This window comes from Artibeus jamaicensis, unplaced genomic scaffold, assembly GCF_021234435.1.
Source record: "Artibeus jamaicensis isolate MK-2021 breed Jamaican fruit bat unplaced genomic scaffold, CSHL_Jam_final contig_2803, whole genome shotgun sequence".
Classification (NCBI taxonomy): domain Eukaryota; kingdom Metazoa; phylum Chordata; class Mammalia; order Chiroptera; family Phyllostomidae; genus Artibeus; species Artibeus jamaicensis.
Window position 1 is genome coordinate 1 of NW_026521621.1, and position 16,382 is coordinate 16,382.

At 44.0% G+C, this 16,382-nt stretch overlaps 1 protein-coding gene across 1 annotated transcript; it reads right to left on the reverse strand.

Annotated features, from left to right (window-relative positions):
• Positions 1-5: 5 nt before the first annotated feature.
• LOC119056798 (centromere protein F-like) lies at positions 6-16,377 on the reverse strand (the record flags this gene model as incomplete). The annotated part of the gene is made up of 6 exons (XM_053662786.1): positions 6-2,315; positions 3,496-4,286; positions 6,121-6,256; positions 13,551-13,673; positions 15,002-15,130; positions 16,306-16,377. Coding segments are annotated over 6 exons (3,561 nt in total), but the record flags the coding sequence as incomplete, so codon positions are not given.
• Positions 16,378-16,382: the final 5 nt, after the last annotated feature.

Consider the following 16,382-nt stretch of genomic DNA (forward strand, 5'->3'; position numbering starts at 1 on the left):
AGCCGGACAATTTCTTGCTGTTTTTCTTGCAACAAATTTTCAAATGAAGACTTTAATATTTCTAATTCGGATACGTGCCCTTGCTCTTTTTGTAATTCTTTCATCAGATTTTCTTTTTCTGACCTTAGGTTGCCAAGATCTGCTTCCAGATCTCTCAGACTTGGGGCCATCTCCTCTATTTTGGCTTTTAACTTCTCTACCTCTGCTTTGGAGTTCTCTGCCTCCTGAGTCGCACGCTCATGGGTTTTTTTGGACTTCTGTAGTTCTTTTTCGAGTTGATCGACTTCCCCCTTGAGCATATCTGCTTGATGCTTCCTTTCCTGCAGCTTTTCTAAGACTTGGGTCTGCTTCTTGTCATTGTCTTCTAGTTGGTCTTTCAGCTTTTTGATGCTCTGGCTCAGCTGCCGCACTCTCTGCACTGGGGCGCTCTGTTCCGGAACCTTCCTGGTATCTGGGTCCTCACACAAGGTTGCCACCTCCTTCATCAGCTCTTTCAATTCTCTTTCCAGCATTTCCCCTGCAGCTTTGGACTCTTCTTGCATGTGCATTTTTTCTTGCTCCTTTTCTTCTAATAGGTTTTTCAGTGAAGAGAGCAAGGTGTCCAATTCAGACACCTGACCCTGCTTTTCTTGCAGCTGATGAGTCAGAGTTTCTTTTTCGGACCTGATCGTGACAAGGTCCAATTCTAAAGCTTTCAGGTGTTCAGTCATCGATTCTACTTGTGTTTTCAGGGTCTCCGCCTCCGCTTTCGAACTCTCAGCATCAAGAATCACCATCTCTTGGTTTTCTTCTGCCATCTGCAATTCGCTTTCCAGGTTCTCAACCCTAGCCTGAAGTGAACGATTCTTCCTCTCACTTTCTTTCAGTGTCTCCAAGATGCGGCGCTGCTTCTTCTCGTCAGCCTCAATGCGGACCCTCAGTGTCTCCATACCATTCCTCAGCTGATGCATCTCGTCTTGGGTGGAGCTCAGCCTCCCAGCGACCTCGCCCTTCTCTCGCCTGGCAGCCTCCAACGCTTGCGTGACAGTCAGCTTCTCCTGTTCTGCTTCATGTAATTTGCTCTGCAGGCTTTCGGATTCCCTCACAAGCAATTCTTTCTCATTTTTCAACCGCCCCATTTGGCTTTCCAGCTCATTTTTCCCCAGAGACAGGGCCTGGGAGTCCTTTTCCAAACTCTGCAGCTGCTCCTGAAGGTGGGCTTTCTCTTTTAACAGCTCGCTTATGTCAGAGGACAAAGTCTGAAGGAGCTGAGTCTTTTCCTTCAGCTCAGCGTCTGCCACATCGATGTGAGACAGACACTCTCCTTGATGAAACTCCAGCTCTCGTATTTTCTCCTCCATCTTTTCAGACATCAGGCACAGCTCTTCATTTTCTTTTGACAAAGCATCTAATTCTCCGTGAAGCTGGTTTCTCTCACTTGTGACCACAGAGAGTTTTTCCTTAAGGCAGTTTATAACTCCCTGCTTATTTTCGTTGTCTTTTTCTAAACGTAGCTTCTCTGTTTGCACCATTGCTAAGTTGGCTTCCACAGAGTGGACACAGTGCTTGATGTTGCCTTTCTCAGCCTTGAGCCTCTCCAGCTCATTTTGCACATGGAGAAATCTCTCTCTCCAATTGTCATTCACCTCGGCTACATTATCTTCAGTAATTTCAGGTGACAGTTTAGTTGTACCCATTTCTAAACTAGAGTTGAGGCCTGCTGAACTTTCACCTCTCTGGTCGAACTCTGGGTTATCACAAGAAAAGGATTCCAATTTTTCCAGTAAATCTGGTGTTTCTTTCTTAAGTTCCTCAACTGTCTCCCCCAGTTCTCCACACGTTTCAATCTTGGTAGTTAGTTGTACTTCCTGTAAATCGAGTTTGGAGTCTAACTCTTTTGTTTCACTTAGTAAAGTTTCAACATTTTTGTCACGTTCCTCTATGGTGTGAAGTAATCTCAAATTCTCACTTGATGTCTCTTTTACCTGCAGCTGGAGATTCTGAATGGTTACCCTAGTCTCTAGAAAATCCATAGGCACCAAAGCATTAGTACCAGAAAGTGACGATTCAAGAATGCACCCTGCCAAGTCCTGGGCTTTGTCTTCCACTAGGGAATCACAACTGGTTTCTGGAGACTGCTCCTGAGAACCTTCTCCCACCAGCATGACTGCCTCAGTCTTGGTCACTTTCTCCATATCTGGGCTCAGGTCCTGCTGGACATCTCTCTCACAGATTGGACGAAGATCCTGCTTGGATGTTCTGTCTTTGCTTTCCAAAGCATTTTCTTCTGACCTGTTTGTGTCACAGCTGTCACTTCTGCCCTGGAGAACCTGTGGCTGTAATATATAATGAGAATGCATTTCAATATTGAGGGAGAATCAGGAAAGATCCAATAGGCTTAATTCTTGCTTTGTAGACACTGGATTCTTGCCTCTACTACACACATCCTTTCCAATGACATATTTCCTATGACATTCTCTCCTCTCCATCCCAGTGTCAACACAGTTAAACCAACATTCAGGGGGTATCCTGTCTGGCCAAGGCACTGGCGACGTGTTTGTCATGAAGACAGACCCTCTAGTTGTATGATCATCCACACTGGCACACACTCAAATTTCAAATGGTTTTTCTCTCTAGGAACAGTTCAGATAGCCTAAATATAAATCGTCCTTTTGGATCATCAGACAGGAGGCTTACCAGAATGCCCAGCTTCCATCTTTAGCAGTTCTGCTATGCTTCAACAGTGGAAGGTGGTGAGCTGTCACGACCAGATTGTCAGCCCAAGGACTTAAGCCTGCACTTACCATCTGGATTCTGAGAGAAACCATATATCTGGACTCCACCTTCCTGTCACCCGGTAAACAGGGGTCAGCTGCCCTGACTATCCCTGTTGCCTCCTCACCACTTGCCATTTCATCATACAATGGCAGGCAGAGGGAATGAAGTGAGACACCTTGACTCTATAGCATTCATAGTTTAGCCGGTAGACTACCAGGATAAGCTTGTAAGTAACTAAGCAACTTCACATTCAATAAAGAAAGAGATGTATTTTTAAGCAGCTGATATTAAATCACAGATTTGGATCAGGGTAAATTGTTAGAAAATTATTTGGTAATCTGTAATAAACTCTTGCATTTGTTTCATGGCTGTAACTCTGTAACATTAAAAATAGCCAGAAAGGGCTAGAGATATTAACATTCACATCATGTCCCCATTCCTAAGCTCCAATGGAATATGTAAATGAGCTTTATTAACTCACAAAGAGTGAAAACATATGACATAGACTTCTTGAAGAGAACTCTTCTGACTCTATAATATAATTTTGTGCAGGAGACTTCAAGAAAGATCTTTAGGAATGTCTCATTTTAGAGTGTTTACATGTAATCACTGTAGAAATTCAGCTCCGCAAAAAGGTTTACTCCTGCTCCTAAAGTTCTGGTTTGTATTTTTTAAAAAACTTCAGAATAGTTTTTTATGCCCTTGAAAACCTGTTATATTTACCAAGGAATTACTCACTTCAGACTGCTGCTCAGAAGCCAGAAGACTTTGGCGATGACCCTCGTTCGTCACCAAGGAGTCACTAGGTGTCAGCAGCTCCCTGAGCCTCTCACATTCAGAGTGCAAGTCTTGGTAACGCTGGTCTTTGTCCGTTATCTCACTTGATAGTAGCTGAAGTTTGTGCTTTAGATCTTCAACTTGCCCAGTGAGCTCAGAAACCTTCAAACACATGCTTTCTGTTTCTCTCTTATGTTTCTGGTTTGACAACTCGGCTTTCTGCTGGAATTCTCCCTGAGCTGCTTTCTGGGTCTCCATCTCCACTGTCTTCTTATCAATGACAATGTGAAGGTTCTTCACCTCCGCACTCAGACTTCCTCTTTCCATCTCCAATGTGCTTACTCTCTCTTTGTATTCATTGCTTCTTGTTTCTTGTGTCTTAAGACAAGTTTCCAACTGACTGATTTTGCTCTGCAAGATTTCATTCTCTGATTTCATCTGCTTTATGAGTTGTTCATTTTCACTTTTCCAGTGAGAAAAGAGAGTTTTCTCTTCTTTCAGTTCTTCACATTCTTTCTTTTTTATCTCCAAAGCACCCAGTAAAGCCTGAGACTCTCTCTCGGTTTTGCTTAACTTTTCACTTAGTTGCTCAATGTGACATTCCCTTTTCTTCAAAAGGTCTTGAGAACAATCACGCTGCTTTTCTAGGTCAGCCAAGGCAAGCTTCAGTTTCTCTGAAGTCAAGGAATTCTCTTGCTGATTGATTTTTTCTTGGAGATCTCTTAACATGGTTTCCTGAGAAGCATTCTTAGCTATTAAAAATAAATAAAAAGCATTGTCAATGTTTTAAATATTGATTTCATAAGAATTCTAAACTGCAAAGCACACTAACAACTCCTCAGCCCTGGGAAAATTGCCATTATTGTCCAGACACCTCCTGCAAAGAAGATCACCAGACAATCATTTAAGTTTCCAAAAGACCATGAGAAACGTGGTCCTTTTAGGGATGCTAATGCATTTGTTCGTCTTCTCTGTATGCAGCTTAAGAAAGTGTTGTTGTATAAAATACCAAGAGATTACTTTCCTAAACAGTAGAAACTTTTTCTTCTGAGTTTGTGTATATATGGACAGGAATAGCTGTTTTATTGTGCTTCCCAGTTGTGTGTTTGACATATGGAAAGCAAGACCCTCCACCAGCAAAAAGGTCATGGACCACTTTATTATGTGGCACTCACTTTATTGCACTGGTTGGAACCGAGCCTGCCCTATCTCTGAGGTGTGCCTATAGTTTTCACCTCGTATGAAATAATTATTCAGAGAGAGAAAACTGGGACAAAAGGAGCACTGAGGTAGAAAGACTCCCTTCACTGAGGAGTAATTCTGATTTCCCAGAATAAGTGTGTAACTGCTCCACCATTTTCTCCACAATCCATGGGCTCTGTATCAAAGAGGAAAAGATGTTTTACGCCAGTACCTCTCGAGGCCTCTATATGAATATCACCCATGTCCCACATCCTCACAGAACAACTGGTGTCTGTGAATCTAAGCATCATCTGGGAGCTTTTTCAAACTTTGTTATCACCTTGTTTCTGCCCAGCAACACACCTGTACCCCCTGACCCCACCCAGTTGACAATAACCTCAAAGCTTTCACTCCAAAGTGATAGGCATCCTTCCAACTCCCCAGATAAATGGAGGGAGAATTCATTTGTCCATAGCAGATGAGAAAGGCAGCATGTATTCTAAACGCAGGGGGGACAATAAGTGGGACCCAACTCCTGTTTTAACCCACGAATCTCAGTCCACCTACTGAGCGATGGCTCTCCACAGGCTACAAGAGCTATCAGTCTCCTCTGCTTATGGGGACCTGGAGCAATGATCCTGGTGGCCAACAATGGAAAATGCCCAAACGTTTCACTTTTCCGCTGGTTTTCTTTCAAGAAAGACTGGCATTTCTACCTACTGTGGTGGAACTATTCAAAGCCATCTCGGGGACATGGGAATTTGAAAAAGAAAACAGTCACAGAGAAGTGTGACCCATAATTCCATGATCCACAATGTCAGGTTTAGAGAAATCCTGGATGTGCACATACCCAAGCTGAGAAACTAAATGTAACAAGAAGACCTATGGTACACCTAAAAATGGGTAACAAGTGGCAGATTCATTTGGTGTGGATAGCATGATTCTGTGGCTCTACAGTAAAGACAAAATCATTTAGTGAAGTAAGTCATCACAAACCGATGGTCATTAAGGGCTGGGAAAACACGCACTTCATGTAGGGAGTTTCCATTGTAAGGGAAAGAGTGAGGAGACAAGCTGCCTGAGTGTCACTGATAAACACGTTGGGGACAGACAACAGCACTCTGGGGACACAGGCAGAACTGACAATTTCTTTTTGTGTGGAAAACATGCACCCTCAGTTTCTAAGTGCTGAAAAACAGGCATTTGGGGGTGCTAGTATTTCAATTAAAAAAGGGTCCAACTATCCCTCCAGAAACTAAAAAGTAGAAGAGACAAAACTATTTCCACATCCACTGCAGACTTCTTCCTGGGAGACCAGATAGAAAACTTCAAAGTTTCTAATGCCATCCACATCCTCCATACACTAGCTTAGGAAATCAGTCCATATCACCAAGTTTTACTTACCCCTCATTTCCTCTGCAGAATTCTGGCTCTGACTCAAACACTGCTTGGTCTTCTTCAGTTCTTCCTGCAGCTGGCAGACTTCTCTGACACTTTGCTCAGACTGACTCTTGAGGAAACTGTTTTCCTTCTTCATTTCCTAAAGCACAAGTTGACTTGGTTATACTCAAAATGAATGCTCCAGCAAACTATGACTTCTGCCTCAGTAAGAGTTCCTAATGGAACCAGTGGTGTATCTCATGGGGGGAAGAGTCACACCTTCCCTTTGAGCACTTTATACAATTAGACATTCTGACTTAACCCAGTGATTTTATGGACAGAAGTTAAAACACAAGCAAAACACCCAAATCCGATGGCAATCGTTTTGCTTTGAGGAAACGATTGGTTTCAACTTTCTGGTTGTCTCTAAGCCTGTTCAAAATTTCACTGAGATGGAAAATCCCATTGAAGTGTCCCTCAAGAACATAAGCTCCGAGTCCTTATCACACCTGAATGATCAACTATATCTTTGCAAAGTCTGATGTGCTAAGGAACAACATACATTCACAGGAAACATGTTTCCTTCACAATTGAAAACAATCTTAATTTTCACTATTACAGGCATGTCTTTAGGAGTCAATGCATTGCATGAAGTGTTTCTCAAAATATCTCCAATGACCAATTAGCTGGAATAGGCCTTATAAAAAGCCATAATATAAGAAATACAGAGCAATGGCCTCAGAAAGAAGTGACACCCACCACTTAATAACATGGGCAAGTACTAATGACTAGAGAGGGGGCCTGTGCTGTGGGGACCCAGGCTGGAGCACAGAAGCGAGAGTTCATTCTCCATGGAGGAGCTGAAGCTTTCACAGGGAGAACAGAGACTTTGGGCACCTGATCCAATGGAGTGTCCATGAAACAAAGTGCAAATAAAGTAGCAGAGATGCAGATGCACCCCCACTGTATTATCCAGAATGACATATGTAACTTTTTCAATCTTAAAACCAGGTAATATTTGTATGCCAGATAAGAGGGCTATTGCTTATTAACCACAGAAGATAGAAACTATCATAAATCCTCTATTTCCTCAACCTGTTTCCCAACCTTAGGTGATATTGTAACTAATAAGTACCTCAGCCTGTATGACATACCTCCCTTTGGAACACAGAGACCTGGCATTCACTCACAGAAGTAAGGGCCTCACATCCTTCAGGTGAAAATTCATAAGACTAACTTTAAAAAAAAAACATAAAAAACGAGCAAGCAACATATAACCAGAGACACTGAAATGAAGAACAAACTGACAGTAACCAGGAGGAGGATGGGAGAGGGGCTAATAGAGGAAAATAGGGGAGGGGCCATCAAGGAACGTGTATAAAGGACACATGGACAAAGCCAAAGTGGGTAGTTTCAAGGGTGGGAGGCAGGCGTGCGGGGGGTGAAAATGGAGACAGCTGTACTTGGACAACAATAAAAAAATTAAAAATGAAAATAAATGCACTTAAAAATAACCCTGTGAGGAGTAGGGGAAAATTTTTAAAGAAATGATTAAGAGCTAGCCTCCCAAGCCTTACTACACTGTTGGAAAGCAGATGGCCCTGGCAGCACTATGTTGGAAAACTGCCTTTAATGATCAGTCTGGTTACCATCAGCAGATGGGTACTGAGGTAGCAAAGCCAAGTTCAAGACAAGGGAGAATGTGGCCAGGAGGAAGTACTTGAAAAGTTGCTGGCACCAGCTCTGTTCATGCGTACATGTTCATTTCGTCATCAAGAAAAGTCAGAGCGGACTTCTGCCAAGATGGAGGCATAGGTGGAAACACTGTGCCTTCTCACACAACCAAGTTTAAAAACAGCAAAGTTTTAGCCACAAAAACACAGCCAAACCACAGATAATTGAACTATACTGAAGTCCGACAACAATGAACCATTCAGCCAGACCAGTAAGAGGGGCAGAGCCAGCAGCAGAGCGGGGTCGGGCAGGAAAGATCCACCAGGCCGACCCAGGTGCGAGACCCAGGCAGGCAGTCAGTGGGTGGATCCCAGGTGTAGAGTTGCAATGGGCTGACCCACTGAGGGCGCAAGGCGGCAGGCTGACCGAGGTCACACATTTGCACACAGATCAAGCAGGTGAAGGAGCAAGCAGTGAGACAGACTTTGCAGGTCCCAGCAGTGGGAAGCAGCAGAGGGGACCGCTATTGTCCCTCTCTGACCCCACCCCCACAAACAGTATCACAAACCAGCGACCTGGGTAGCCCGGCCCTGGTGAACACCTAAGGCTCCGCTCCTCATACATAACAGGCGCAAATGGTACAAAACATTATGGCTCAAGAATAACAACTCAAAGCCCCAGAGCCAATACTTCTAAACGACAAAGAGATAGCCAACCTATCAGATGCACAGTTCAAAACACTGGTGATCAGGATGCTCACAGAACTGGTTGATTTTAGTCACAAATTGGAGGAACAAATGAAGGCTAAACTAAGTGAAATGAAGGGAAATGCACAGGAAACCAATAGCAATGAAAAGGAAACTGGGACTCAAATCAGTGGAATTGACCAGAAGAAAGGAAAAAATGACCAAACAGAAAAGAATGAAGAAACAAGAATTCAAAAAATGAGGAGAGGCTTAGGAACCTTCAGGACATCTTTAAACGTTCCAACATCCGAATTATAGGGGTACCAGAAGGGGAAGAGGAACAGCAACAAGTGGAAAACTTACCTGAACAAATAATAAAGGAGAATTTCCCCAATCTGGCAGAGGAAATAGACTTCCAGGAAATCCAGGAAGCTCAGAGAGTCCCAAAGAAGTTGGACACAAGAAGGAACACACCAAGGCACATCATCATTACATTAGCCAAGATTAAAATGAAGGAGAGAATCCTAGAAGCAGCAAGAGCTAAGGGGACAGTCACCTACAAAGGAGTTCCTATCAGGTTATCAGTGGATTTCTCAAAAGAGACCCTACAGGCAAGAAGGGGCTGGAAAGAAGTATTCCAAGTCATGAAATCCAAAGACCTACATCCAAGATTCTATCCCGCAAAGCTTTCATTTACAATGGGAGGGCAGATAAAGTGCTTCTCAGATAAGGTCAAGTTCAAGGAGTTCATCATCACCAAGCCCTTATTATATGACATGTTAAAGGGATTTATCTAAGAAAAAGAAGATAAAAGATATGAACAGTGAAAGGACAGCAAACTCACAGTTATTAAGAACCACACCTCAAAAAGCAAATTAAGAGGACAGCTAGATTAGGAGCGAACCATAGAAATGGAGGATCACATGGAGGGTTAGCAACAGGGGAGTGGGAGGGGGGAGAAGGTATAGAGAATAAGTAGCACAGACGGTAGGTAGAAAATAGACAGGGGGGAGGACAAGAATAGTATTTGAAATGTAGAAGCTAAAGAACTTGTGACACAAGGACATGAACTAAAGTGGGAAGGAATGGTGGGGGAGGGGGTGTACAGGGTGGAGGGGAATGAAGGGGGGGAATGGGACATGGTAATGACAAAATCAATAAAATATATTTTTTTTAAAAAGAAAGTCAGAGCCTGTTGTAGTTAAACTCCTGTCTTTGTCCTAATCCTGCCTCCCTGCCATGTTGGCAAATTAAGACATCATTCAGAAAGGAAGGGCTGCTCCATCTGACCCCAAGAGAAGTTGACCTTCAGTCACACAAGGCCATGTTCAAGTGTACAAACAAGGATCATTTAGTTACAATGATGTTATTGACTTACACCAACATCATTAAACTATAAACACTACAGTCTCCTGGTGGCTCTTCAAACTCAGGATCATCACCGTGAATATATCACAGAAATGAGAGGAAAAATACCTGAAAGCACTCCAACGAGGGCAATGAGGCATTATTAGCATTTCTTCCCAAAAGAGCAGCTAGATCTTCCTAAGAACAGCCAGATCAGCTTGATCAGTGCTAAGACCAGCGGAATGACTTCAACATGAGAGAGAGTGACTAGAATTTAACCACCTTGGTTGACTTAGTATTCTTCCTTTGCAACCTATCAAACATTTTCTTTCTACAACATTAATCAGATCAGTTGGCATCTACATCTGAAGGTGGCAAGAAAGCAGAGAAGGCATCATATGCAAAGCTGTGTGTGCCACAGAAAGAGAGGGGACAACTCCCGTTAAGGTGTCTGTTGGTCTCCATCTGCCTCTGTCTGTAACTAGAGACACTAACATGAGTAGGAAGTTAAATGGAAGGGTTGACATGTCTTTCTCTATTCTGGTCTTAGCTCCATAAATACAGGTTTCTAGGGTAGAAATATTCAGCCAGCCCACCTCTAATGCTACAGCTATGAACAACTCAAGAACTTTAAAAGGCCACAACTAGGGAAATGAACATCTGAAAATGGAATTGTAGGCTGCCATCCACAAGCAGGTAGTTTTATCTGCAAGGCCACAGCCACTTAAGACTTGATTGGGTAGCTCACTATGGACAACAAGTTAAGCACAAAAGGATATGTTCTCCTAGTCATCTCTTGCATCCTGACATGATTTGCAAAAGTGAGCATAAGTCTGGAAAAATGCAACAAAAGTCCCTATAGCCATAAGCGAGCACTAGAGCTTAGCCAGCTATTCTACCCAGATCAACTTCTTTTTATGGATGGCCAGGGAGGCACCCTTTCCTGGAGCAAGAAAAAACAAATTTCAGCTCCCGTGTGCTATTTCATGATCCCATCCATGAATGAAGCTTAATACGTCCCCTGCCGGGGCCAAATCTGTTTGGTGTACAAGGGATGGAGGCAAAGAATGTGTTTTTCCCTTCCACCTCATCCTTCCTGCCAGACCAAGCTCCTTAGGGGACCTGGGGTAATACACACCCCTGCGCCCAGAAGGTCCCCAAACCAATGTTGCGCTAGTTTTGGCTGTCCAATGCTGGTACATGATTGCCTAACCCCAGTGTTCCGGGGCTGGCAGCCAGTGCAGGATGAACAGATTATCTGAACCGTCCATTCACTTTGATAGAAAATGTTAACTTTGCCCTAGATCAGGCCATTAAATCACGTTCCCACTATTGATCATTTCTCATTTTGAGCGGTGCATTAGTTTGGGAACACAAACAAGGAGAATTTCAGTACAACTGTTATGTTAATTTGGCATGCAAAACCTATCAGTGTGCTAAATTTGTTTGTACTTACTCATGATTAGTAACAGAAAGAGACCCAGAGTGATAGAACAGGCAAACCTTCTCAATGCGTCCAATGTCAAATGCTCTGTCCCCTGGCTCATCACCTGCTGTGCTATGGGTGACAGCAAACAGGTCATAACAGTGGTAAAGAGCAGAGCAATGAGCAGATGAACTGCAATGATCTGCTGAGCACTAGTGTGCTGGCCAGTGTTCAACTAAACCATCAGTTCAGCTTTAAAAAGGAAGGGGTATTATTCATCCCCATATGCAGATGAGGAGAGTCAGACTCAAGGCAAAGTCATTTTCCCAAGGTCACCCCACAGGGAGGTGGCAGAAAACCAATGCAGTTTCTGATATCACTCACTATAGAGCCACTAACATTTTACCGTGAAATTTTGCCACCGCTCGAACTGGGTAAACCACATCTTGGATCCCAGTGCCAATCGAAAATGCAAGGGCCAGATAAATCCTTTGAGTCTTCCATCTTCTTTGAAAGAAGACACACCCACACACAATTAAGACAGATACTAAGTGAATTCCCTGGCCCTGGGCTAAGCCCTTGCACACAACTGCCCTCATGGACACAGAGGTCAATGAAATACTCATGGAAGTGAAACAAGGTGGGCACTGAACTGATTCCAGGTGAGTTCAGGGCAGACAGCTCAACAACTGACCCACCACACCCTGTGGGGATGCACAACCTTCGGAATCACCTGCAAGGTCATGATCAGCCCACTGCTGAGCCTGGCCAAGTGGACCCTTCGAAAGGTCTTTGAACGCTCTTGAGCAGAAGACTGCTTTTACAGAAGGTTTTCACCAGGCACCCACTGGAGTCGCGGGAGAGTTCTCGGATGAAAGGGAAGCTCGCGGAGTGATGAGTTCGGTGCCAGTCTGCTTGCGGATATGTCAGCCAAAGCATCTGCTGCTTAGTCCCCACTGGCCAAAAGGCAAACATTTGTTTTGTTGAAACAAAACGCTTCCATTTTAAAGCGTTCACTGAGGAAACCATCACTTGACAGGAAGCTTCCTTCCACTCAGGTGGTGGAACTCCGGCCTGCTGTCTCCAGCTGTAGAACCCTCCGAGGCTGGCTGATAGACAGTCACCGGTTTGTTACACCAGAGGCTCTGACTTTACAATAATGTTACACTCGTCAAAGGTGGGGGTGGAGTACATTTCTACTCTCCTCTCCTGCACAAATAACTATTCTGGGTAGAGCATTTTTATAAAGAGAATCATTTCAGTCAATAAGAAACGGCCACATGTTTCAAGAATAGATTGAAAGTTTTGTTTCCTGTGACGTTTTTGTAAATCCTCAACTGAAGATATGTTTATTGATTTTAGAGAAAGAGAACAAGAGAGAAAGAAAGTGAAACATGGATGTGAGAGGAACACGTCGATCGGTTGCCTCCTCTACAAGCCCCAACTGAGGATGCAACCCACAACCTTCGGGTATAACCATAATGCTCCAACCCGCTGAACCACCTGGCCAGGGCCTCCCTGTGACATATGATGGACAGGAAACTTCTACTCTTCTGCTGTGCTTCTTCATAGTATAGCACTGATTCATGGCTCAATCCAAATGGTTTCACTCTACTGAGTGTCCCAAAATGGATCTTCATGAAGCCCTTTCTAATAAACTCCAGCCCACTAAAAACACTCAGAGAGAAGCCAAATTAAAGTTATCAATAAAATCAGTAGGAGCAACGACAGCGTAGCCCTATAGTGACCCTACAAAGACACTGAAACTATGCTCAACACACAGGCCAATTTTACTTGTGAGGCCAGATCACAGAACTTATAATTACTTGATGTTTTCATAAGAATTTGAAGCTAAAACCTCTTCCTCTGACATTCGCTTTTGCTCACTTAAATCACTGACTTTCCACCAGGGTTTTAATATTTTGTGACTCAAACGCAACCCTTGGGAAGGGATTTAAATTACGTCCTCACCCCATCACCAATTTTGTTTCCTTCCAGGTAGAAAGTCCCTTGTTTTCTTGCATTCTTCCATTTCCCAGAGGGTCTAAAACAATCTTTCATATCAAGACTAGTATATCTTCCTAAACACAAGTCATATTGTCCTATAATCTCTATGCAGAGTAATTACATCCAAATAGAAAGGGAAAGAAAGCATCATGGTCTAAGTCATAGGTTGTACACCAAATACTTCATAAATCATTCTGGCAAATAAAATGGAAAATGGTACGGTCATGACAAGCTACTGAGAAACGGTGTAGAGATTCTCTGTCACTGTATCCTGAACAGAAGCTGACAAATTCTCGTGTCTGCTCCTCACTCACCTCACTGCTCCTCCTCAGCTCATTTTCCATGGTTTGACTCGTCTGTAAGGCCTCTTGGGTTTTGCCCAAATGTTGCTTCAACTCTTCCAATTCTCTTTCAAGCTGGTGCTTTCCGGATGTGGCCTACAGAGAGAAAAATAAGACCAAGTAGTTTTCTGCTGTTGACTTCATAAATCATCACGTCTTCTTGTATAATACAAGAGTCACTAAATAAGAGAACTGAGGCCCTCTAGGTGGGTGGAGACTCCTGCTGTGGAAGACACAGGTCTGACTGCAGGCTTCTCAGGAGAGTGGCACGATGTGACTGGGACGTTAAGATCCATCTGGCCACTGGATGTAAAGAGACTGAGGAAGAAGTGCAGAGCAGGGAGACGAGGACGAGGCAAGAACAGTAACCCAGGCAGGAGAGGACATGGTCTGGGGCCCTACAGAGCCACAGAGGTGGTGAAAGTAGTCATACTCTGTGTAAAATACACACAGATATAAAGCCAAGTGTGTTCTTAGCAGGCAGGAATGTAGCACCTGAAGGGTTTCAGGGGTAGCTGAAAACACTACCCTGATACAGATAATGGATACAAGACAGCACACCCGATAATCCTTTATCATTAAACATTTACTCTATATACATGGTGTTTCAACACAAGAGTTTTAATGTGCTATATGTAATGCACACACACCCATACACACATGCACAGAAATCTCCGTGTGCACACACATACACCCATACACACACGGGCAAGCACGTGAATAAATAAAGGTGGCCTTGGCTGAGTAGTAATGAAGCACTTTGAGGAATGAGAGAAAAAGCAGAGTTCAAGATGACAGGTAGCACTGGGCCTGTGCAATGTAAAGACCACAATCGACATTTCCTGGGATGAGAAAGCAGAAGGAAGGAGCGAGACTGAACAAGCAGCTCGAGTTCCAGTACTGACATGTGAAGTGTGAGATGCCTTTTAGACATGCTGAGTAGAAAGGTCAGACATATACGTGAGTCTCAAGTTCAGGACTGATGTCCCAGCCAGAGATATGAGCATGGCAGCCAACACCACAGAGAGAAAACCTAAAGCCACACAACTGGATGGCATCATTTTTGAAGGGAGTGCTAAACAAGCAAGGTGACATAATTTTCAGTGCTTTGACTGTTGCGGGGCACAATGATTTGGGAGCGCTCCCACCAGGTGATTTCCCACCCAGTGATCTGGTCAATAACCAGAATGTCAGAGAGCTCCACAGATCCTGACATCTGAGAACCTCACTCCTCACTCTCTCACTCACTCACAGTCCTCTTCTCCAAATGAGAGAAGCCAGACTTAGACAGCTTCCCTCTGTTTTCCTGTTGGAAAGGAAGGAGTGTGAGGTTGGAGCCTTTTTCCCTTCATAGCTTCCCAGGTCAGCTGTGGGACACAACATGTCCAAGGACAAGGAGAGGGAATGAAGTGAGGAGTGCCTACTTTATCCAGCTCTGCCTGCAGGATGTTGCGAGTGTTCTTGGCCTGCTGCAGCTCCTGCGTGAGTCTGCCTTTCACCTGCAAGCTCTCTTGGTCCAAAATTTGTAAGGCACGCTGTTGACGGGAGAGCTCCTGAAAAGCAAAATACATACTCTCAGCACCGGCGATGGTCCACAGGCAGGTTCCAGGGTGACACGGTCGTCCCATAGGATATGTGATGGTGGAGCCAGAGACTACAGGGAGCATAGCTGACCATCCCCACGGTGATAAACATCAGCAGCCTGAGCACAGGCCCCAGTCATACAATCCTGATCTCCAAGGGCCAGGACAAGAGTCTACCTGTTGACCACACCACCACTCTGAAATCAGTCCCCTCTCTTTGAAATATCCAGTGGCAAAAGAGAGGACAGCTGAGCTGAAACCCTCATGGTTTTCCTGAGAAATCAAATGCACTCAAGAATGGAGTTCAAAATTTCAAATACCATGCACCACTTCAGATTGACAGTGATGCAAAGTATATGTCAACAATGAACTTGGATAAGTGCATAAGGACACCAGAGTTACATTTGCAGTTGCTTTTTATTTGACATGTAAGTGTGCTCGTATGTTTTTGGTTGTTATTGGGTTTTGTTTTGTTTTGTTTTGTTTTGTTTTGTTTTGTTTTTCTACCACCCTAGTGCTACACCAGGTACAGGCAGCTTTGGCACTGCTCATATTTTGGGCTGGGGAAAATGCCTTTCTCTAAGGGACTGTCCTGTATTAAAGGATGTTTACCAGCATCCTGGCCCCTAGCCACTAAATGCTGGTAGCCCCCAACTCACCCATCCCAGTTGTGACACTAAAACATGTCCCCAGATATTGCTAAATATCCCCTGGGAAGAAAAAAAAAAGATTATTCCAGTTACTCTGGGTGGAATGACTCAGTTGGTTGGACACCAAAGGGTCACAGGTTCAATTCCTATTTGGGGCATGTGCCCAGGTTATGGTCTTGGTGCCCAAGGCACATGCAAGAAGCAACCTATCTATGTTTCTCTCTCATGTCGATGTTTCTCTCCTCTCTTTCTCTCTCCCTCCCTTCCCCTCTTTCTAAATCAATGGGTGTGTCCGCAGATGAGGCTAACACAAATTCACCCCAGTTGAAAACTGCCATTCTAGACTATAAAACAAATGGTCTCAAGTCCCCCCTTTCACCCAGGAACTAGCAGAATGTGTGGTATCTCGTTTGCCCCGGAAATAATAGCTGCCATCTTTCATGACTTATTGTATCAGGGGGTCACTCTGTAAGTGATAGAAGTGTCTAATCTTACCTCTTGAAATTCCTTTTCTTTTTCCTTGAGTTTCTGTTCCAGAGAACATCTGGAACTCTCTGCATTCTGTCGCTGAC